The sequence below is a fragment of the Hippoglossus stenolepis genome, chromosome 14 (assembly GCF_022539355.2).
Source record: "Hippoglossus stenolepis isolate QCI-W04-F060 chromosome 14, HSTE1.2, whole genome shotgun sequence".
Classification (NCBI taxonomy): Eukaryota; Metazoa; Chordata; class Actinopteri; order Pleuronectiformes; family Pleuronectidae; genus Hippoglossus; species Hippoglossus stenolepis.
Genome location: NC_061496.1, coordinates 16,021,052 through 16,046,122, shown reverse-complemented (window position 1 = coordinate 16,046,122; position 25,071 = coordinate 16,021,052). Strand labels below are relative to the sequence as shown.

The window sequence follows — 25,071 nt, the reverse complement described above, 5'->3', positions numbered from 1 at the left end:
AAATACGCCGGATCAGCGTTTGATTGGCAGTGAGGGTCAACATATGTGTCGCGTGCAGTCTAGCCCGCGGGGCACTTCCTGAAAAGTGACATGTGTTGATATTAAACACAACGTAAAACGCCGTTCCAGCAATTACACTGAGTCATTGTGTCGGGGTTCTCCATTTCAGTGGCTCCTCTTTAGCTCATCACACGGAGGCGGTGCGGGGACAGGTCCCCCTCTTTACTTTGGACTTTTTGGGCCAATCACCTAAACGTAAAGCTGGAGTTAACCAATCACGTCGCTGGAGGACCTGAACCCGGAAGTTGTCACTTTCAAAGCACATGAGAGGTGAGTGGTTCCTTTTTCTTTTTTTAAACGTAAGTTTATACCATCACTGAATCTGATGCTGGTTAAAGCTGGAGTACACATGGAAGATAGAAACCTTGCTTTTTTAGATGAATAACCTGATTGTGTTATGGAAGCACTTAATTCACAGATGTAAATAAACTTTTTTGTTACTGGACTTGTTTATGCTCACTGAATAAGACCCCTCAGTTATATATTTATTTAACTTTTGCAACTCTACTACTAGTCTACTGTTATTTCAACTTTGATAAGCGATGCCTGGCTTAAAGGGATACTATTTATCTTCCCACCACTATGCCGATGGAGGGGTGGGTGAAGGGTTTGAGTCCACACAACACTTTTGGACTTTCATGGGTAAACAGCATTGCAGCCAAATCCAATACAATTGAAGTAAATGGTGACCGATTCTTCAAACGTAAACAAAACACAGAAAAAACAAACATAACATGTCTCCATGCTGCTCCTGTGGTTTCATCTTAGAGTCTGTAAGCTCCGACATTCATATTCGACTTGATACAGCGTAATTTACACTGTGTTTTTAGCCTAGATGTCTGTTGATCCTCTCTATTGTGGATCACAGCAGACATTTAGGCTAAAAACACAGTGTAAATTACGCACTTCACCCACCCTTCCATCGGCATAGTGGTCAGTAGATAATGAGTCAGTTTTCATTTTTGGGCGAGCTATCCCTTTAAGGTTTGTATTTGTAACAAGTATTTTCAATAAAAAAAAAACTTGAGAGGTGAGTGAAACCTGAAAAGTTAAAAAAAGTAGTTAGGAGGACTAAATTAACTAAAACAGCTAATTATTATATAAATAATTCTACTATTCAAGGTGCTAATGAGTTTATACACTTAATTAAACTGATAATTTACTGTGGCACAGACATTAACACATCTATTACCAGAAATGGATGCTGACACAAATTTTCCCACAAACTATGAAGTTATATGAGACCTGCCTCTAGGTTTATTTCTAGACGAGGCATGCAGTACACTTGAGCTGTCAGCTGAGGGCAGTAGATGTAAGGCAGATCAAACTACATAAAAAGAATTATTCCTTCCAGTCTGTGCAGCCTCTTCTCCAGCCCCGACTCATGACATTCATGACTTTCAAAGATAGCCTTTGTTGGTGAATGTCTACTACTGATCTGCAACAGAAAGAAAAGCTTGTTTTTTGATTTACCTTTTTAAAATATTATAATTGATGCTGTTATTGAGCGTCTGCATGAAGCCTGAAGTTCAGAGAAAATGTCTTATCCATATTTAGCCCTTTATAATGAGGGAGTCTTGTTAATCCTCTGAACTATTCCACTGCGACGTCTTGTTTCCGATTCAATTAAATCTTTGGCTCTGATGCAACCGTGTTTATTTTGCATTTAGAAAAAAACAATGATTTTTGTACCTTTCTTTCTGCCTGTCTGTCTCATTATCTCTTCTCCCTCTCCCTTTTCACCATTTGTCTTCCGCAGTATCTCTGTCTCTCTCTCTCTCTCTCTCTGTGTTTTATTTTCTATTTCTTGCTCAGTATTAATCTTTTCTGCAGGCTCTCACGCTGGCTATAGGACGGAAAGAAAAAATTAAATGTATGTCTTATATGTTTCTTGTAGGGGTGTAAGGCTGGTCAGAGTTGTGCAGATGAAAAATGTGTGGCTGAGAGGAGGGAGAAGAGAGGGGAGATTACTGCTACATTCAGAGATGACCGGGAATAAAAATACAAAGGTAAAAAATACAAAGGTAAAAGATGCTTTTCCCATTGCATGGGAAAAGCATCCACATCTATTGTGCAAACAAATGATCCACAAGTATCAAAGTCCATGTGTTGTGCCAACAAGATCTCTATCAACTTACTGAATGAGTAGATCTCATTCCCAGAAGATAAGACCTTGAGCAGAGCATATTGATCGGGTCCCGTCTCGATAATGACTAGCTCTCGCAGAAATGTGAATCTTGTTCCCGCAACATTTTGTAGTACCTTCAATCTTGTTCTGTTATAAAACAAACATTGAACTACTGAAGTGAGACTGGTTTTAGATCTTTCAGTCACATCTGGGCAGATTCTTTCCCACATGAAGAAAGGTAATTTGGCAAGCGTTTACATTTGCTGCTATTTGATCCTGTCTTCAAGTTGAATGCTCTGTAACTAACTGGACTGCAGGGAGCTGAACGTGACTTCAGATTTCAAAAACCGGAGGAGCCCAGGCTTGGAAACCACTGGTGCATGCAGGGGGAGCAGGAAGATGTGAAGGTCTTGATGGGATAATGTTGTTGTGGCTGTGGTGGCGGGGTTGGATTCTCGCACGATGACCTCACCAAGTCTCCCACCCCTGGGAGAGAGTGAGCTCATGAGCGTTGTAAAGAAAGAGGCATTTACCGTCCTCTTAACAGACTTAGATGGGCCTCATACCCACTGTAGCACATAATCCATTTTGCCAGCGTGGACCGTGGATAGTGGGACATTTCTAAGAGGATGAAACATGCTTAGAAAGAGAGCAAAGAAAAAGATGAAAGAAAGGGGATGAAATTGAAGAAGATGATTTATTCTTTGAGTGCTGTAAAGGGCTGGACATTAAAACAATATCATTAATTATCACAATCACAGTGAGGAGGTTTAATGCATAAATTATCTACCTCCGATTTGTCAAGTGTTTGTCATCTCTGCGCATAAAGATGAGTTTAAAACCACAACCTTCACCCAGGAGCAGAAACCAGTCTTCAAACTTACAAGTGAACAGTTGTATTGCCATCACCAAATCTGAGCTGTCCATGCAGAAAGGAGTATTGTAATCTACCCATGTCACAATGGCCACACACCATTAGTCTTTATGTGGAGCTACTTTATTAGACGAATAAATCTAAACCTTGGTTGGTAGCATGCTCCAGTTCTTCTGGGCTGTGGGTAATACGTGAGCTACAACTTCTCTTTAAAACCCAGGGTTGTATTCTTCTCCTGTCTTCTTAAACAGCAACACAGCAAAACAGTACATAACTCTGGATTTTCAGCAGGCCTCTCTACTCAACCTTGTTACACTCATACCTGCCCTGCATAAATCAACAGCAGGTAGGAACCAATTAACTCCTTGACATGCAGCAGCAACTTGAATATATCAATGAAATACTAATTAAAGTGCTCTAAGGGATAAGGTAACAATCATGCTTTTAACAGTAAAGATAATTCTGCAAGTGAACAATACTGCTTTGGAATGATTCCCACTAAAATATATGACTTACATTATAAACTACACGGCTCATGAGGAACATAAAATGTGTGTGTGTACCATAACTACGGTTTCACCATTGTTGTCTCTTCTCCATCTCTGTCTCCAAGAAAGTCACAGTGCCCTCCTAGTTATTATGTGCCTTCCTCTATCCGGCTTCTGATCTCAGCCTTGGATCCTTTGCATGCTGCAATATCACATGGGGACTCAGTATTAACTCATAATGTGGTGAATTTGGAGAATCAAAGTGAAAAAGAATAAAACTAAATTCACAAAATAGACCCTAACCATAAAAAGAATCCATAACAATAAGAACTTCACTTCCACACTGTTGTAGGATTTCCCTCTTCACCAAACGCTTCTTGGAGAGAGCAGAACACAGTTTTGTTCAGCCTTCGGGCCTTTTGTAGTTTTGGGTTCTTTTTTTAGGGGAAACTGCAAAATAGTCATATTTAAAACCCACTTGAGGCTACAACATAAAAAACTCCGTGATGTCATGCAAATAAATAATGCACATCTTTTGGAGCACATTCGTGGGAGCTGGAGTCTCATCCCCCTCTCCTCCTCCTCCTCCTCCTCCTCTTCTTCTTCCTCTGTTCTTCATTTGTTTTCCCCATGCAGTTATCGTGAAGAGGATGCAGATATTTCAATGAATGAACGCTCGGTTGACTGCGGGAGGGGAATAGGAGGATGTTCCTCGGGGACTGAAGCGCCTCCCCTTTAATCGCTCGGCTGGCGGAGCTGGAGAGTCGCTCTCTTCACTCGCACGTTTGCCTTCAGCGAGTGAAGAGGAGCTCGTGTCACTGCTCGTGGGTTGTTTTTTTTTTTATTCCAGAGAAGCTGCTGCTGGTCATTTTTTTTCTCCTCTTGTTCCTGTTGTGGAATGAAAAAGGAGAGGCAGGTTTTGTGTCGTTTCAGTGTCAGCGTCATGAAGAAACGCGGAGTAAAGCATCCAAAGTGGCACTAGGTAGTAGGTGAGTGTGTCCTCAGCGCGCATGAGCTCCCTGATGTTTAATCCTAATGTTTCTACGAGAAGTCAAACTGTTTTTTCTAAGTGTGTCCTGTTACTTATAAACTTACAGAGTTTGATTCCGATGAACAAACAAGCGGAAAATACATGTAGATCTTTAAATTGAACCCAACTTCTCGGCTATTTCTGTGATTCCACATTACTTCCTCCAGTCTCTGTCGATCCCCTGTTTCTTTTTTTTATCAGTGTGTTAACGTCGGATTTTATTGCACGGCCGTGTAATGAAATTCCAGCCTTTGGGCAAAGTCCAGATGCCAGTCGCTATATGTGCCCCAGCTCCCTGCGTAAAACAAAAGGGGAGTGCGTAAAAGCCCAGCTGTTGGTGCAGTTGCATTGTCACTTGCAGTGCATGCGAAGTGCACGTTGATTGTGGGCCCGTGGCCACAGAAATAGTTGTCTGGCACAAATATTTCTGAGAGGATCGGGAGCAAGTGGATTAATGTTGTTTTTTTAGCATAAACAAGAGTTTATTTTTATTTTTAATCTTTGAAATGACTTAAACCGCAAATCATATCCACAGCTCACGCAGGACCATGAGAAACAAGGACAGACAGTAACATCCCCTTTTTTTTGTTTGTCCCTCTCTGCTCCCCTGCAGCCTCCTGCTCTCCGTCTCTCTCCCTCATCACACACCAGCACTGTTTGGCTGAGCAGCGATGGCCAAGTGGCTGAAAGACTACCTGAGCTTTGGCAGCAGGAAGGTGCCTCCACAGCCGCCCACACCCGACTACTCCGAGAGCGAGATCCTCAAAGCGTACCGGCTCCAGAGGGACCTGGACTTCGAGGATCCCTATGAGGACTCAGAGAGCAGGCCCAGGGCCGAGTCTGGGCCGTCGGGGCCGTCTGACCCTGCCACGCCGGTGTACGGGTCACCCATGAAGTCGTCCAGCGTGGACGTGAAGTCCCCCAAGCACAGACTGATCAAAGTGGACTCCCAGGAGCTCGGGCGCACCAAGATCCTCCTCAGTGCCGTCTCTATAGAGGAACAGCAAGAGCCTGTAAGAGCCTCCTTCTCAATTCACATCTTTGTAGTTGTTCAGAGCAAAAAAAACAAGTGATGACACATTAGTGATTGAATTAAGGAGAGAGGGATGAAAGGAAAGCAAAAAAACGCTCTCATCCCATTCCTATAGCTGTGACAGATTTATTGATCAGATTCCATAAGCAAGTGTCTGGTACTGTGTGTCACAAATACGCTTTCTTTTCATAAATCACATTAAATCCCATGCGCCACATAAACTTGCTTCCATAGCTGGAGGGAAAAATTATTGACGGCTTGAGTGGACCGTTGAGTCGGAGAGGGTCCCAGTCCCCCTGAGTTTATGTCCTTCCATTAATAATAAATGGGGTTTGGTTTTGCAAGCTGAGAGAGACCCCCGCATGAGCACGTGTTAGGGGCCGTATACTGTACGCCATATATGTAGGGATGTGTCACGGGCCAGAGGGGAGTGTAAATTATACTGTGGGGCTGTTAGTGTCATCAGGCCTCTATCAATGTATGTACTGTCAATGTTGTGCAGTAGAAAACATCCACGGCCACTGTAAGTAGGGGGGGGGGGGCAAACAGATGTCGAGAGAGTGACAGGAGAAGAAGCTATAAGGTTTCAGAAGGAAACAGTCTACACATGAATTCACCTCACATATGCTGAGCGAGTTAAGGAGCATGTCGGTGTTTTTTGGTCCCTGCAGTTAAATCCATGACTCCACTCACGGAAAATGCTACAAGTGCGAAAAAGGCCTGAAGTGGATTGAAGTAATAGTCTTAACTGAAGTCAATACCCCCCCTCTCTCTCTCCCTCTCTCTATGCCCAACTCTCCTCCTGCGCTCATTAATTTCCCAGGGTCTGTGGGAACATCCGCACTCTAATTAACATTGCAGATTCCCGTGCATCGATAAATAACCTGTTACAGAATCAACACGGGATTAGGATGTGATTTTGTGAAGCGTGCGTGTTTAGAAGGAATTTGGGAATGAAAGCCTTGCAGGATTAATTGTCTTTGTGCGAGGAGGAGAGAGCGAAAAAGGGGGCCAGTGCGTTTGTATCTATGTGCACATGTGCGTGTGTGCTTGTGTATTTTTATATCGTGTGTGATTGTGTGTGAGAGACAGACCATATGGCTGCCTGTGTAGCTGTCAGTGTGCCAGATGACCACTGTTTTCCTCCTGTGCTCACATAAAAGAACAAATGCCCCTGACCGACCAAGCAGCTCCTCTTACTCCTCCCTAAAAAATAGATCATCCTGAGACAGGGCGGCTACTCACTGTGTTGCATTCTCCTCTTAAGACTCAATGTAGTTCATTCTTTATGCCTCTAATTCAAGTACCACCTTGCGTGGTTTCTAAATATACTCAGCATTTGTGTGGTATTGTGATGTTGCACGCCAAAGGTGCAAATTAGTGTGTTGGTGATATTCCAAAAGCTGTTTGTCTGCGACCAGACGTATATTTAACGTGCCACTCAGCACGAGGAGCTGATTGCTTGTTATAAGTGTTGCACTGCTTTCTCCTCCGTCCCAGGGTCTTGATGACGTATTGTTTGTGCAACAGAATTTATACATACAGACCGAATTCTCCTAATTATCAGAAAACATTCATGCCCGAGGATGTTTTTTATGCAAGTGTTTGTTTCAAAAGCGTTTAGATTTTTATAAAAATGCTGATTATGAAAATTCTGGATCAAAACAACTATAGTCTATGATTGCGAGCTCTTTTTTCACATGTGCCTGCGAGACAAAACATTTTTAAAATCATTTTTCATTTCTCTATTAAATCAGAAACAATAGGGACCTGGTTTCTCTAAGGGGACCAGTTAATGTTGTGTTCTGTCAGCAGGAGTCATTTTTCATTATGAGTAACTGTGTGTTTTGTCCTTTAGGTGGTGCCCTCTGCCCCGCTGGCAGGGGACACGGACTATTCTGATCCTTTCGACGCTCGGTTGGATCACCGGCTGGAGACAGACCTCGGACCCATTCCCTGCGAGAACAACGGCTACATGGAGCCGTACGAAGCCCAGAGGGTCATCACAGGTCAGTTGACCCTCACTGCTCATCACAGTGTTCATGAGTAGTCCAGTGACCCTTTCACTGCTTCCTTTTTGTGTTTTCAGTTTCTCATTTCTAGTTTTGTTCATGTGGTAAATTCATGCATCCGCACAAATAATCAATCAGAATTGCATGAGATGAAGTGGTCATGCTTAAGGGATGAATTCAGATCTCATCATGAAGAGCACTGTCAGGGATTCTATTGCATTTCAGACACAAAATCATGAATAAAATATGTTTCTGTGGTATGAAGTTATATTATTATTATTGATCTATAGTCTGTCAGCCATTTCTTTCATTAAAAAACATTGAGAGGATTTCCGACATTATCGTTCTTTTTTTTTTTTAAGTAGTTCTGCATTCACAGAAAAAATGCTTCTTTATTTCCATATTCTCCAGTTCTTTGTTCTAAAAAGTGCCTTAAACGCAGTATTTCACACTATTTATTTATCTATTTAATTGCTTCATTTATAGCAAGCAGCTCTGCTCTGGAGTATTGTACCTGTCGACTCCCCTGCGTTAGATTCATCACAGATGAGCCGGCCCTTTGGAGATGCCTATCCAGTCTCACACCCCCCCTCCGCCCCTCGCAATTTTCTCCCACGTTGTCTGGCTCGCATCTATCGTTTTCCATTTGTCTCTCTCCCCCATAACATCTCTGTCTGCCCCTTTCCCCCCTCCCCGCGTTCTCCCCGCGTTCTCCCTGCTCTGTCCCAGTCATTTAGTGTAAAAGCCTCCCCCTCCTCCCCTCCTCTTTCTCCATTTCTCTATCTCTCCTCATCTCGAGGGCTCTCCCCCGCGGCCCTGAGGGGAGTCTGGCTGTCTCTCTAATTTGTTCTTTAGCAAATTTTATGTCCTGTTCACCCGCCCATTCCCACTCCTGCTACCTTTTTGTTGGTCACGTGACGTCCATTACATCGGGTGTAAATGATCGGAGCATCCCTTCATCGCTGCCCAAATGGAGAAACGCTGAAGAAGATCTTTTCTTGCTGCGGCTGGATGGAGCCATTGGAAAGATTAGATGCACAGCGGTGACGGTAGAGTGTTTGCCAAAGCCCTGTCACAGTTCTGTCATTGACTTTGAATTGAGGCTGTCACTCCAGGACTCAGTGTCTGCCCGCTTTTGTCTGTCTGTCTGTCAACCTGGTTCTGCTCATTAATAAACACGGCGGAGCGGCAGAGACAGGTGTGAGACCGGAATAGTGATTCTCTGTCACAAAGACTGTCCTGAAAAGACACCTGTGCGCTTCTTTAGGCTGCACTTTATGAGTTTGAATGTTAACACCCCTCAGTCTGGTCGCAGTTTCCAGGCCCGGCTCACATCTGTATGCCTAACGGCTGCTCTGCCCTCCCTGTCGTCATTCCCCTCAATCTTCTCTCTCTGTCACCTTTCTGGCAAATTGCTATTTTCACCCCCCTCTCTTGTTTTTTTCCTCCATAGTGTTTCCTATGAATTTCTCATTTTATTTCCTCCACGCCAGTTTTTATCTCTGCGCCTTCATTCTCTCCATCTGCAGGCTACCGCTGACACCGCGGGTTCCCAGCGCAGGTATAGAGCAGCATTCAGCCCCGCTGTGCTTCTGTCTCAATGGCTTTACATCAAACGCTGACAGACCTCGCATCCCCTCCCCTCCCCTCTCCTCCTCCTCCCCTTGTTTCCTCACTACTTCCCTTTCCTCTTCCCTCTCCTCCTGCTCCCCACCACATCCTCTCACTCTCTTTCCCTCCTCCCTCGCCTTGCTCCTCCTCCTCTCTCCATTTCCCCTCCACCCTCTCCTTTCTAGCCTCAGGGACTTTCCCCAGGGTCTCCACTCAGTCGCCATGGTGACTACAGGGCCGCCCAATAACGGTGTCTTGTCGTGTGAAGGTTAAAGTTTTTCCCGCTTTTCACCAGTGAATATTTCCATTTAGTCCCGTTCAGCGCTCACGTGAGTGCACCTCCTTTCCAAGGCTTCTGGTTGTGGACACAGAAGATGCAGGCTCCTTCATTTCCCCCCATTTTTCCTCCATTTCTTAAACCTGTTTTTTGAAAGGGGATATTTTTAAGGTCAAGCTATCCGACTGTCATCAATGATTGCTGCTGCAGCTTACAGGCTCCTATTGGCGCATTCAGAAATCAGATTTCATCCTCTAGCTTGCATCATTAATCTTAAATCCTTTTATCTCGTGACCATGTTTGACTCCACGTAACAATCAGGTGCTGAAGAGCATCCCTCGGCTGGAACCCACTGAGAAAGTGATGAAAATGTTATCAAGGGTGCATGGATGCTGTTGTGAGCCATGCTAGATTGCTGCTGGGATCCAGGATGGGTGTGGAGGAGGGGGGTGGGTTGGCTACCGTGTTGCTACTCAGCATCTAGCCCAAGGCCTCGTTAAGCCCCCCCATATGAGGTTTTGAGCTCACGGCAAGCTGTGCAAACATAATTTGTCTCTCCACTCTAATTCTAGTCATGTCAGAGCTCAACAGGCTTTTTGTTTTGCTTTGTGGTGCAGAATAATATCAGTCCTGTGTGAAGAGGAATCTCATCACTACTGGCAAATATTATCTCTTAATATTCTCTGTTTTTCTTACAGAGTGGTTAAAGGTGACACACAAGACAAATCTCTAAATGTTTGCATGCTTGCATGCGTTTTTGTGTGTGTGTTTTATTGTGGTTTTAATTTGCATTTGGTCTAACAGAGCTGCAGCGTGGCCCGGGAGGAGGACGGATGCGTGGCGGGTTGCAGCTCTACGACACTCCCTATGAAGACGAGCGAGGACAGCGACTGGGCCTTGTGTACGGAGACGCTCAGGAGGAGGGCAAGGAGAACAGCAGGCTGCCGCAGGATGACGAGAGGCCGGCTGACGAGTACGACCAACCCTGGGAGTGGAAGAAGGACAACATCTCCAAAGCTTTCGCAGGTAAGCAGAAACATCGTGACGGTATTGTGAGGAGGAGCATATAGTAGCACTGTTTGAATGTGTGCGTGAATAAGTGAAAGTGACTTGTACCGTAAAGCCCTTCGAGTGGTCAATAAGACTAGATACATATTTACAGTCCATTTCCTATTTTTTGACTTCAGCTTAAAATCTAAATGAAGCAAATCACATTTTCCTTTTTACGTTTCGTGAATAACGTGGATTCCCCGTTGAATATGAAAAGAACAAATGATACACGGATATCGTTGGTGCTTGCTTGGGATTTTTAAACAGGGAAAATGTCAAAACAAAATACTACACAAAATAATTTGTTTGGCATTGAAACTGTTAAATCATGCTTCTTAAAATGCATGATTGAGTTAATATATTAAAAAGCATTAGTAGAGAATTGTCTAAATCATTGTCTAAACCACACACCATATTTTGCAGGCTCTTCTGGCTTCAAATTGCCAGAATGAATCGATACTCACAGCTTCCCAGCAAATATTCGACATGTGAGATTCAGTGTGCAGGAAATGCATGTTAAACTGAAATCCATCTTAAAACCCACATATTTAAAATCATCCGTTGTCTTTCCTGGATATCTACTGACGCTTCTATATACGACGCAGCAAAGATGAGGAATAACACAAAATACGTTTTTTCAAAAGGGGAATCATGAAATTGATTTAGTGAAAATGATCAATAGCACACAACTCAAAATGGCTCCTTTTTAAAGACCCTTCCAAGATTACACATAGAGTCCTGACCTTTAATGTTTCATCATTACATCGCCAAAGCCTTCTTCTTGGCAGGAAATGGAGACTACTGTGACCTTCACTGGCTCAAAGGACACCTATCTCTCTGTCTCTTTTACTACATTTAAACACCTACTGGCGACTATTGATTTCTCCCTCTCGCACATATGCCACACCACTGTCACAACAACCTTGGAGATGATTGGAATTGACAGAGACGTCTCGCGTGCGATTTGCTGTGTTGATGTCATAAAAAGGAGGTTGGCAGTGGAGGAGCACGGGAAGTTCATTTTCTTTGTGAAGCGTCGTTTTATCTGCGGTATTTTTGAAATAATTGGCTCATGGTTATCGTTTTTTAAAGTTGCGCTGAGAGTTCATGTCACATCCCATCTTCTTACGTTCCATCCACTGAGTGTAATTGGAGGGAGAGAGAGTGAAGTGGAAGTAAAGGGAAACCGAAACAGACTGATGGGTCATTTAGGAGTGGATCACTATAAGGCACGTCGGGCCAAGTCAGCTTAATTGAGCTGCATCTTCAAGTCACCAAGGTCAAGGTGATGGGATAATAAATCAGCCTCCCCTCCGCACCCGCTCTCCTCCCCCCCTCCTACGTTTCCCCCTCCCCTCTCTTCTCAGTTAATTACATGCCTACATGTGCGTGACTGATCCGGTGCTAATAAGAGAGTCACGGTCAGCACACACTAGTCTGAACACACTCACACGGACATATCATTTTACACCATGTTCATCCTTGAATCGCGTTAACCAGAAAAAAGCCGCACAGAGACGCCGTAACTAATTTGAGAGCAGAGTGTCAAAAGGAAACGCACGGCAGTTAATTTAAAAGCCAATATCACCTCTCACCTGTTTGCAGCACTTATTCCTGCTTTATCTGTTATTTTCTTCGCATTCAAGCTTCTCGTCTTTGTGCCACATGCAGTACGCACTCCTGCTTGCGGCACCATTAGAGGACACAGTGGAGGAACACGCCTGTGAGGCTGGAGTTGTCTGACCCCGTGTTTTTTTTCCCCATTTGGAGTCGGCACTATAAGCTGTGGCGCTGTCTGTCTTCGCAGGCCGGAGCGCTGAAGTATAAACACACAAACAGTGTTTTCCATTCTCACATTTAATCCATATTCCCAGGCCCGCTCAGCGTTGCTAGGCACGGCCGACATGAAAGGGGAGGGAAGAGATGGCGAGGACGAGGACAGAGCACAAAAACAAGAGAGATGGAAAAGATGGACAGTGGGCAAAAAAAAAAGGAGCGATGAGGAGGAGGACTGAGGGTTGGAAAATGGATAGAGATGCTGAAGAGGAAGCTCCCTGGAGAGAGAGAGAGAGAATGGGGCGTCCAAGGTTATGGCGTGTATGGTGGCAGCTCAATGGATGTATGTGGAGGCCCAGTGCCACGGAGGGGAGGGGTGTTGAGGAGAATTAATGGTCGGGGGCTGTGGCGAGGTGAGGTGAACAGAGAGGAGGGAGGGGAGTCAGGGCCATTGTAGCAGGGTGCAATCAGTCATCCTACTAACACAGGCGACATACACACACCAGCAGCAGCACAGCGGCGGTGACAGCGTTGTCCTCGCAGCCCTCCCTCCCTGCGGATGTGACACACTCACTCTGATAACCTGCTGCAGGGGGTAAAGGGGGCATCACGATCTGCCAGCAGCCCCCTCGTCATCACCTCCACACAGGCCAGTGCACGTACACACACACACACACACACACACGTGGCTTCTCAAATCAGGTTTTCCAGCTGTGATTATCACCAGGCTACTAATTCAAGGGTGAGAGGAGATTGTGTGCATGTCGGCTCAAATGAGTGCGAGGGTGTTGGGGAGGGGGGGCTGGATCATATTGTGTGTGGATTTACGCACTTACCATTCATGTAAGCGCTTCCGAACCGAATCTCGCTGATTATAATTTTCGCAGATTATCCGTCTTTAAATGTAATCGGGTGAGTATTGTATGCTGAAGCCACGCATTTGAAAGCAATTGATTGATTTCCATGGGACATTTGGATATGGATGGCTCAGCTGTGTGAGCGTACCTGAGGATTTAAACGGGACAGGTCTCTCTCAGTCCGCTGGGTTTCAATTACACTGTTGGAGAGCTGTCACCAGTCACAAGCGTCCAGCTTGAATTACAACAGTCATTATTTCCTGGAAGTCAATAGTCAGTCCAGCAGTGCGAGATTCGGTCCTGCAGCCATTCAGCACCAACTAGAGAGCTAATGAAAGGCAGCATCTCATTAGCTCTCTGATGGTGACACCTAATTAACAGATGAATGGGTGTTTCAAATTTTTTTTTTTTAAGTTTTATAGTCCACCTCAAGAGAGTTGAGCCTTTTGATTTGAGCTAGATGATGAGCAATGGAAGAGTGGACACATGATGAGAGCGCCGCAAATCAGCTGGAAATTTGGATGAGGAAAGGTGAATGAATAACATCGCCGCCTCTAGCAATTACTATCATCGTGCCATTGAGCAAAGCACTTATTCTCCACTTATTCCAGTGCAGCTGCTCATTAGGCAACAGCGAAAAACTGGGACTGGGAATGTGTTTGAACCAGAACCAAGAGGGCGGTGAAAATGTAGGTGCCGTTTAGGTAAATACTTTGCAGCCAATAAAATCTTCCTGTAATTATATTTCCCTTTGTAGCCATAATCTGGAATAAATGAATTAAACTGCATGTAGCTTGAGTCACCATTGTTTTTAGGGGAATAGCAGTGACCATGAGTTCAACACGATGGATTTATTTTACAAAAAATTAATGAAACATTGAAAATGACCCTCTCTTTAGTGATCTCTAAATTTTCATGTAGCGTCATCATCAGGTCAATGTAATAGCTAATAACATTCCTCTCAGCCTGAGCTTTACTTTGTGTTTACTGCTAATTGGTGCATCTTAGCATGCTAAATTAGGATGGTGAACCATAGACTGTATATAAAGATGGACGACATGACTGCTCCCCAAAAGTGGAGCCAAAGCGTCTTGCTTGCCACCTGAGGGCTGCCTTCAGTATAGGTCATAAATTCCACTTGCTCCATGCTTGTGGATGGGACATGGGCCAAACATAAAAGATAAAATGAATATAAAAAAATGGTTCCTGTCATTTGAGGTACTTCTTATAACCCTGATTATTAAAACTGTGGTGAAATGTTAGGCTTGAAGGCCTCTGACTTACGATTGGTCGAGTGTGTATATTGACAGGACCTTGCTACTGTGGGTCCATTCCCCAATCACTACCGCACAGGCTCCAAATGCTCAAGATGGTGCCATTCATTCGTGGATAGTGGGAGGTGCGTTCTCCATGTTATACTGTTATATACACTATTACATGCTTAACTTAGTAGACCTATCCCTACTAAACATAGCATGTCAATATTGTCATTGTTGTGCGCATGCTGACATTAGCATTGAGCTCAAAGCATAGCTGTACCTCAGCAGCCTCACAAATCTGCTTTGGACTGAGTTTAATGTCAAATGCACAACAATTACATTAAGCAGTCGCTGGCAATGCAATGCTTGGGTCACAGGCTCTCTTATTGCAATGCTCCAAATATTTACAAGCAAAAAAAATAAAATAAAATAATATAAAATAGAAGAATTTTAAAATAGAAAATAAAATATATATATCTAAATATATATATATATACACACACCTAAAGAAAAACAATGGTGCAATTATGTGCAATAGTGCACATATGGACTCAAGTAATGTTTTGCTGATCATTATAGATTATTTCTAAGAAAATATAGACATATTTTCAAAGTCAAAAGACGTTGGATTGCTTTATCCATCCTTGGGAAAGTAGCACTGTTAACGTAGACGCCAAAGGGTGCTGTAAGGTTTTAACGATTGCCAATGCAAAGGCTCAGTTGAGCAAACCTTGCAAAGGCAGATGGTCGACAGCCTATTTGTGCTGTGTCTGGATGTCTGGGCACATGTGCTCTGACATGTTTCCTGGGCTATTCTGGGTGTATGTCTCCCTGTTGGAGCCCCATAAAAGTGTGTGAGTGTGTATATGTGTGCATGCAGACGAGACAGAAAAGACAATTAGATTTCCATTTGCGTTGTGGTGCTGTTCTCTGTTGCTCTAAGCAGACCCTGGGGACATCTGACCAGTCTCTTCATCAATTTACTGGCACAATGGAAGGACACTTATCTTGCTCTCACTCTCTCTTTCCCTTTCACTCCTGCCTCCACTTTCTCTGCCGCTTCCCTCCTCGCTGATTTTCTCCCTCCTTCAGCGTGAACCTTACCTGACATAAATGAAAAGGCATGTCCTCCGTGATTCCCTCTTGCCAACCACTATCGGAGACAGGTCGGAGCGATGATGGAAGTAGAGTAGGGCGCGACTGGAGAGGGGCCAGGGAATATGGAAAGAGAGATAATGCCCCACTTAGGTGAAAATGGGAAGATGAAAAAAGAGGGAGGTTCAATACAAGCCTCGGGGAAATGGATGTAATGAATTACGAGAAACTGTGTACACAAAGGATGCTCAATGAATGTGTGATGCTTCTAAGATTGAAATCCAAACGGCGTGGATCTTCATTTTGAAAGAGGGACTTGTGTGAATGCACGTTTTTGTTTTTTTCTACCCTGCACTGGCGTGATGGCATAAGGTGTTAATTGTCTGTCCTTATGGGAGCCATTTTTCCTCAGCAGAAGCTCTTTGTGTGCAGAATGAAGACGAGCCGTCGGGGCTGTTTGAAGAACAGATGTTCTCATTAATGGAGCTAATGAAGCTGTGCTATTGTCCTTGTCTGCTCCTCCTCTATTGTGAGGACACAGGAAACGGCTGATGTGCTCGAAAAGTCAGTTATCTGTCACCGAAGGCAATTTGAGCTCTATGCAACGCCAGAGAGGAAAACATATCTGGCCATTCCCTCCCCCCTCAGATAATTCCTGGTAATTGTTAGCAGGTTGTTGAGGCACATGAGACCACACATTTATTAAATTGTTGTCACCTGTTTCATCAGTCTGGTTATTATGGGGGACAGAAACGATAACAATTTCCAACATAATAACTAATACATTGTCGTAGATTTAGAAACAAATCAGGAATGTGGGCGTAGATGTGACCATGCCTTTAACCGTAAACTATTAAGTGTGTCATTGTCTTGTTCTGGCAAACAAAAGCACTAACAGCCTTCTGTGGATGACAACTCCACAGGTTCCTGGGATGAGTGAATGGAAGCCAGATGTTCCCTGTTTGCGAATGAGTGACATGGTGTGATAGTGTGTCTTTGCTCGAATGGGTGTGTTTGAATCTCTGTGTGTGTCTTAGCTTGGCAATCAACCTTTTGTTATCAGTGAGCAGCTCGCACAAGGTTTTGTGTTTGTGCAAGTGTGCGTGTGGGTGCGGGTGCGTGCATGCGGGTGTGTGTGTGTGCGTGTGTGCGTGTGTGTGTTGAACCTTTTGCGGTTCAGATGGAGCAAGTGTTACGAGTCTGACAACCAAACAGAATAGGTCGATTCTGCAGGTTTAGGAGGATTTCCTTCAAATCAAACGGAGCACATGTGATATTAATATAAATCTATGTGAAAATGATGTGTTCATACAGATCTGATCAACTCTGACAGATAGTGGAATTATTCACGTGAGTTAAGAACATATGGAGAAGGGATTTTAATGAATGAGATCTATGATTCAAATCTTAGCCGATGGCTAAGATTCACAGTTTGATTCAAATTGGTTCCTTTAAAATAAAGAGAAATCTGCAAATGGGATCAGACTGTGGAAACAATGGATATACTCTCACTTCTTTTGTCGATTTCTTCTTTCACAAGACAAAATGGCTTGTTGCAGCTGCCCAAACACTGAGGGAGAGGAATCTTGATGGGATTTTCCTCTCCGTCCACACCACCTGGGTTTGTCCCTCGCTCGGATGGCTGGGCACATTTCTGACCTGTGATAAATTATCTCGTTTGTTTCCTCTCACACTTTTGTGAGCCTCTCATTTACACCCCTCTCTCTTTCCGCGCGTCTTTCGCAGTTTTGCTTGAGAACTAGAGGTGTGAAATGTGACGTGGTGGCGAGCGAACAGGCAGCCGAGTGCGGCAGTGATGGGGTGTTTCAGAATGTCAGGTGTGTGTTAGTGTGTGTGTGTGTCTTTGTGGGTTTGCGTGCATGTCTGCCATTGAGGGATGCCAGGCCACACTTTAATCCTGGCTTCGGTGGAGGTGCAGCCCGCTCCAGATGGGGCCATTGTACCGCGCCATGCATCAATAATTCATTGAGAGCCAGAGAAAGTGGCGGAGTGTCTGCCTGCTCAATAATTAACCAGGGAGGGAGAAAGGCATGTATGTACAGCCCGGGTCTCTCTCCAAACGCCCATTCAAATGGCTTTTGATGTTGCGGGCCTGGGGGGTCTTTGGATTTGTCGCCTCATTTAGACATCACCCCTGTTTTCCCTTTATTTGTTTTGTAATCCCTTTCTGCTTTAAATGGGTCTGTGCGTGTGTGTTAGGCTGCAATAATGACTGCTAAATGAGATGGTTGCCCTCCATGGTAGAAAATGGGCTATTTTCAGTTCCGTCTCACGGCGCACTTTCTGCCGCTCTCTCACCGTAGGTAGGACAGTGAACTGAGCATTATTCTGCCCCCGAGCTCTTCAGTTTCCGTCACGTTTTGTTTCCAAAGCATCGACTTCCAGGAGACTTAAAGTGGATTCTGTTCAGATGACTGAACTTCTCTTGTCCTGTCTGTCTTATGTTCTTTACTTTTTCTTTAGTCTTGTGATGAATTACTGTAAACACACAATCTGAGACGCTTCACTGTGATGAAGCAAGGAGACAGGAGGTATAGTTAACCACATTTCCTGCCACCACATCCCTGTCATCTGCACACACATGCTGCCGCTCTCACTCTCGACGGGGGCCTCCCTGTCTTCCACCTTTTTACCACATCGCACTTCTCACTTCTCACTTACTCCTCATTATGAAATCTCTCACCCAAATTCATCACCACCACCTCTCTCTCTCTCTCTCTCTCTTGCATATCTTTACTTTGTTTAACCCATCTGCCGTTTTCTCACTCCCTTTTCTCTCCCGCCTCCTCTCCGCTCTCCCCCACCTCTATTAGAAATGAGGGAGTTGTCGGAGTTGCCCTGGCCTGCCCCGGTGGGTCAGCTGGAGGAGGAGCCCCCCGTCAGAGAGCAAGGTGACCTCTAACCCTGAACACAACCACCACCACCACCACCACCATCCTCCCCTTCGCTCCCCTGCCTTGCCATCCTTTATCTCCCCAAACACACGCACATATGCAGTCACGCTGACCTCTGTGACCCAAGCTGTTGTCCTACATCTGCTCTACCTCCCCCCTGAACTCCCAGCGGCATTCATCTGCACCACCTGCATCTGTCTCTGCCTGTTGCACTCATTATGGTTTTGCCCCCATTACTTTATCAACCATGCATGACTAGCTCCCTATATGTTGTAATATCTGCCTTATTCATATCAGCAATGTCAGTCCAGCTGCAGTACAAGCACTGCAGATTGGATGTCACCAAAACCAGGCACAAAAGCAGCAACACTTCAGTCTTCACATGTAATTTGCTGCAGAACGGAATTAGAGTCGTAATCCGTGCCGTCGACTCCTGGAGGTTGTGTGTGCCAGAGCCAGGCAGACAAGACGCCAACTTCCTGCCTCTATCTGCCATGGGAGATTCATAAAAAGGTTGATGATGGTAATTGCGATGATGCTGATTCAATCCGTCAGAGCGGGACCTGCTGTCCTCTGGTTGCGAGAGGTCTCTCTCGCTCTCTCTCTCTCTCTCTCTCTCTCTCTCTCTGCTGCACGCGTGGTTTTTTGCAATAGCCTGGTTGATGATGTTTGCCCAAAATCTGGCTGTGAGGTTTATAATCCCTTCTGATCACAGAACTGTGTAAATACGGTGACTCACTTTTTCTGTCTCTTGTCTGCCAACAGTGCAGTTTGACGGCGCAGAGTGGGACCGCTCCTCGTCGCCCACAGAACGCTTGCGTCCTCCGGGGCCGCGGTCCAGCCCGCTGGCAGGAGGGGGCATGAAGTTTCGTATGCCGCAGGAAGGCTTGACAATGGTTGGGGAGAGAGTGGACGCCACTGTTCCTCTGGAAAAGCAGGTGTATGTATGCAGCTTCTGTTAAACCCATAGCAGCTACATAAACATATATCACTCGTTATTAAACCGAGTGGAGATCATAGTGTTTAAGGTTTAATCAGAAATTGCACAGTCTTAGATGAAAAACAGCAGTAATAGTAGTGGACATCAAAAATACCCACAATGCTGTGCAAGATTGAATATGGGCACATGTTATAATCCAGTAAGGATTGTATGATTGTTCCATATCAATGAGTTATATGAAAGCCAGACATCTTGCCTGGAGCAGTGTATGATGTTTATATGCATCAAACAACCCTGAGTTATAGAATGAGGTAAATGCAAAGCAAATGCCTCTGTGCAGATATCCTGTACATGCATGGATTTGTATAAAAGAGATTTTGTATACTCGAGGGACAAAGAGAATGTGACACATTAAAACAAAACCGATATGTGCTCCTACTAAGCAGCGCTCATCAGAGCTACGAAAGGTTAGAAGGAAACTAATTAAAAAACTCACATCTACTCTGCGGTCTTGTAATTTCAGACATCATTGGTGTAATTTATGTTTCTCTTTTCTGTGCATTTAATGGGCTGTTTTGCTAATGAAATCCAAGCACTTAACGCCCTTTAAGCAAACATGCTCCCTGCACACGCACCACACACAATGCTATACTCACAAACACACACACGTGTACATATTCACCAGGGGATGGTAGTTAATTATTATGCCCCATTACTCCCTGATGATCTCCTAAGGGCTGTTATGAGCTTTGTGGTCTCCTCCTGTTTTAAACAAAGAAACAGTGTCACCATCAACCTGTAGCATTCACTTCAATAGACGGTTTTATCTTTTGTTTATACTTTGATACTCCGTTGCAAAAACACACAGATCCTTTTTTCTGCACCGGTAAGTTTGTTGTTGCACAATTAAAACGTTCCATATCAAAACATTGGTAGATAAATAATACACTGAGCGTGATAACAAATATTTAGTGTCTGTTACAACTTCCTGTTCTTTTCAATCAAAGCTTTTCTGTTTGCCACTGCCTTTTATTCATTCCAGACTTTTGCATGGGAAAGGTTTTGCAAAATTAAAAAAGCCCAAAGTAAAGGAAGCTCCCCACAGAAAACACTGCTCCTGGGGCTCCTGAAGCTCCTGAAGCTCCTGAAGCTCCTGGAGCTCCTGAAGCTCCTGAAGCTCCTGAAGCCTTCCACTTGTCCAGACGATGCTTCCACATTATTGTGATGTCACGATGCCCCATATTTGTATAACGCATGCCTAGTGGCTTGTCTGCCACGCCCCCTAACTGAGTCAGGTAAAGCAAGAGCAGAGGCACTGGAAGCCACTGACCAATCACAACAGAGTGGGCCAAAACATTTTCAAGTAATAATCCAAAATTAAAATAATGAACCTGAATATGGGTATAATATGTCCCCTTTAGTCAACTTGCAGAATCAAATTGACTACATAACGCTGACTTGTTCTTTGCTGGTGTCAATGTTGGAATCAAACTTGATGTTACCACAATAACACGTGTTATTTTGTGTGTGTCAGATGGTACCACGGATCACTGTCTCGTTCTGAGGCAGAGTCGCTGTTATTGCTGTGTAAAGAGTGCAGCTACCTGGTGAGGAACAGCCAGGCCACCCGCTCCGACTTCTCCCTGTCCTTACGGTAAGTCATAGACTCACACGTGCACACACACACATGCACGCTGATATACCACAGCCAGCTGGAAGACATCCAAACCAGATATTCAATATTCAGTGCTACAATTTAATTGAGCACTTTCAGCCGTGCGACTGAATGTGTGTGAAGCCACCTGAGCTACCGATCTCATAGCGCAGTCTCCCACACCTCTCCATCTGTCTCCCGTCGCCCTCCCTCCCGCCCCTCCACCATCACCCCCACTTAAGATCACTACCACACTGATGCCTTCCCCGATACTCATTTGCAGCACATAATACTGCTTATCTGGTCAAATCTCTCCCTTGTAATTACCACCATGAACCATTGTCCCTGCCTCCAACCGCTTTCCCATCACCCCCGGTCCTCACCCCATCCTTGGCCCCTCTCCATGGCCTTCCTCCTTGGCCCCGTTGGGCCCTCTAAGTGGTAATCAGGCAGGTAGAGCACACTTCAGTGCACACATCATCTTCCCCATAATCGCTAATGAATATGAATTACCTTCTGCGGGCCACACAAGGATGGAATCAGGGAGGGTAGGGGGAGAGATGGAAGGGAGGGGGGAGGCACAGAGTGTCACTGTGTTGTGCTGACATACAAACAAGCTCATGCATTACTCATTTACATGAGTAGAGTGGGTTTGACACACACACACACACACACACACACACAAACACAAACACACACACAAACACTCACACACACCCACATACTTGCACGCACGTTTGCTCAAGCAACAAGGTCACTACTAGAACTGGAGATAATGTCTCTTATGAAACTGCAGAATCTATCAGCTCACATTCTTTAGAAAGAGGAGCTGACCTTCAGAGACAGTCGCAGCACAGTCTGAAATGAGTCAGAGTCTTTAATCAGATTCGTTTTATTTTCTACATTTCTATTAGTAATAATTAGGCCCACGACATTTGCCCACGACTTTGCTAAAAATAAGTCAGTCGGCGTAACAATCAAAAGTTCATGATGTTGCAGGTTTCAGAGAAAGTGCCTCTTAGCTGAATATATTATATATTTAAGAGGAGACGGAGGAAAAGGGCGAAATTATGACCCAAAACTATAAACTACATGGGCCTCCTTTTACTTTTCACACTTGTGCTGTGCTCACCTGTCGTTTTAACCCCAAATTGATGTTTTTCAGAGTCCTCATGTTCAAATGTACAGTGCTTTTGATTAGATTACTGTAGATTAGAGTTTTCATCCTAAATAGAAAGAGTACTTTTCGAATTCTTTATCTGTGTGTTGTGACGGATCTGCAGGTTGGACAAGGATTTCGACACATGGCCATGATTCCAATACACCCTTCAGAAATAAATCTATAATAACGGCTACATTTTGTGAACCAACGCAGCATCTGGGTGTTTCTGTCCTTGTGGTAGTATCTCTCTCCCTTGGGAAAAATCCAACCATGAGATTTTAAGATTACAGTGCAACGTGAACAATGGGAGGAATGACAAAAGTAGTTTAGCGGAGACAAAATGAAGAGGCACTCCAAAGTGAAACAGACAGTCCTGCAGGATTGAACCCAACATATGAATATTTATGAAAGAAGCACTGGCAGGTTCTAATGTACCATGAGATACAACCAGTCCCCCAAAACAAACAGAACAGGATGAAAGCTCGCTGTCAGCTCCGAGCGGCGCCGACTTGACGACACGAGTCTGGCTGTCGGTGCTCTGGAGACTTGTGATGGGATGATCATGAACTGCCTGTTGTTTGGCTGTTTGTATTCACAGAGGGTGTCTTTGATTTCAGCGCTCTTCAAATTTTAATTTGGTTGACTAGAACAATGACGATTATGGTGACAGGTTTCAGCCCTTGTCTTTCCCTCTGCTTCTATAATTAGACATAAGTCATGACTGGCGGGCGGGCGGGCTCTTAAAGGGGAAGTGCTGCCGTTGCTGATTTTAAAGGGGAGGGAACTGGCGTGGTTGCCTTGGCAAAGCCCGTTTCACAGTCCAGTGCTTCCTTTCTTTTTTCTTTTTTTTTCTCACACACTCTGGTTTTGTCTTTCCCACCATGTGCTATTATACAATCCATTCATCCATCAAAGTGTCTCTTCCTTCCTAATTTGTGACATGGGGTTACATCTTGGTTAGAATCACCTCCTGCAAGTGCAGCAGAATGAGGCGAACATAAATCCAGGCTGTCATTTCCACTGGGTCGTTATGTGACACAGCTTCATGTTTTATGTCCTCTACATTTCATGTCACCGCCCTTTTCTCTCCCTACTCTTTCTCTTTTTCATATCGGATCACTCTCATGCTTCTTCTCGTCTCCTCCCCCCTCTCTCTCAGGAGCTGCCAGGGTTTCATGCACATGAAGTTCACGCAGTATAAAGACGGCAAGTACGTGCTGGGTCAGAACAGCCCTCCGTTTGACACCATCCCAGAGGTGATACACTTCTACACCACACACAAACTCCCCATCCGAGGGGCCGAGCACTTGTCCCTGCTGTTCCCTGTGCTGGTGCAGACACTCTGACTGACGCGTCCCGCTCCCTCTGGACCTCCAGGATTTCATTGAGCTCAGACAATTAAAAACTTGAATGTTTGACGGGACCTTCCCAGCGGAGTGCCATCAACTGTAGTCCTGTATTGGACCGGACTACTTTTGATGAATCGACACCCCACGGAGCTAATGCCTTCACCCACCACTGCTGTTGTACCTGTGCCAAGTGTGTCTAAACATCCGGGAGGATTGATTCACATGAAATGCAATACCTGAACTTTAAGCCACCTTTGTTGTAACTTCTCTCCCTCATATCCTTTTGCTAAATCAAGGGGTTTACAATGTCAGGACATCTGAAATTGTCTCTTTCTTTATTACATGTCTCTCACCACTGTCTGAAAGGGGAGAAAGTCTGCATATTCTAAACCTCCCCAGTTCACAGAAGAGCTGCAGAAGATTGAGATAAACGCCTGCTGTTCCACAGAAACGCACCTCATCGACACTGGTAAAATATTGCTGTTGTCAGGTGAAAACCTTGCAAGTTCTATTTTGCTTATTTTTCATGTTTGAACCGGAATCAATAATTTGAATTGTACTGAATATGGTGAGAAACTTTTGTCATCCTCTGGGCTCAGAAACCCTGGTTGTAAATTTTAAGAAAATATTGATTTTAAAAAAACAAAATGCTATTTTTGAAGAAAAAAGGTTTTTACCAACAACAGTGATGTTTTAAATGCTTTTCTACACGAAGCCACACAGTTGATTTCCCTTCAGTCTGTTCTGTGCCGTCATGCTGCTGCTGTATGTCGATGATTTGCTTGACACGTCTCCATGTTACTTGTTGATTGTTCACTGTAAGCAACAGAGAGGCTGTGTTGTATTGGTGCTCGTGCTGACCTTGCTGACCTGTATCTCTTGTTGGTTGCCTACGTTGCATTTGGTAGACAATGCTGGGTTTGTTAAAAACGAAAGGAAAAAAAACAACAACTCCTCACTGCTTTCATTGTCTTTTCACTGATTTAAAGATAAGATAAGTTTGAGAGCTGAGCTGCAGACGACATCCGAAGCTAACGGAGGACTCGCACAAATTCCTTGCGTTAACGCTTAGCGCTTGATGCTGGCATGGTAGTCATAGCGACAGATATCACAAGCCATTATTAAATACCAACTCTGAAAAATGTCCAGACAATTGGGTCCAGACTTTCTCCAGACTTTGACTTTCACATATGAAGAACACAGCAGGAGATTGTCCTTGTCAGATGCCTTCACAACAGGATAATGTCCGGAACAAGCAGGTGAGGGGAGGCATCTGGGTAGAGCGTGAAGGAATTCATTCATTTTCCTTTACAGGACATCGACACCGGCATCGTTTCTTTATCAAAAGCTCCTATTTTTTTTATCCTGAGATTTTTTATATTCTTTTCGCTCGCTGTGAATTCTTTAAAAATGTTCCTGTTTTTTTTTTTCACATGGGCTCACTCAGACAATCTCTGGACATTTTATTAGGGGCTTGCCTGGAAAAACTGAGCAAAATGTC

At 44.5% G+C, this 25,071-nt stretch overlaps 1 protein-coding gene across 3 annotated transcripts; it reads left to right on the top strand.

The window, feature by feature from the left end:
• Positions 1-140: 140 nt before the first annotated feature.
• Positions 141-24,528, top strand: shdb (Src homology 2 domain containing transforming protein D, b). 3 transcript variants are annotated; one of them, XM_035176490.2, is made up of 11 exons: positions 141-330; positions 1,958-2,069; positions 3,314-3,408; positions 4,187-4,539; positions 5,194-5,593; positions 7,472-7,622; positions 10,318-10,539; positions 18,385-18,462; positions 19,231-19,405; positions 20,940-21,059; positions 23,381-24,528. In XM_035176490.2, the coding sequence occupies exons 5-11, from the start codon at positions 5,252-5,254 to the stop codon at positions 23,565-23,567; spliced, it is 1,275 nt and encodes a 424-aa protein (XP_035032381.2). In that variant the 5' UTR covers positions 141-330; positions 1,958-2,069; positions 3,314-3,408; positions 4,187-4,539; positions 5,194-5,251; the 3' UTR covers positions 23,568-24,528. The 3 variants fall into 3 exon arrangements, with proteins under 3 accessions (XP_035032381.2, XP_035032383.2, XP_035032385.2); XM_035176492.2 differs by lacking the exon at positions 3,314-3,408; XM_035176494.2 differs by lacking the exon at positions 18,385-18,462.
• Positions 24,529-25,071: the final 543 nt, after the last annotated feature.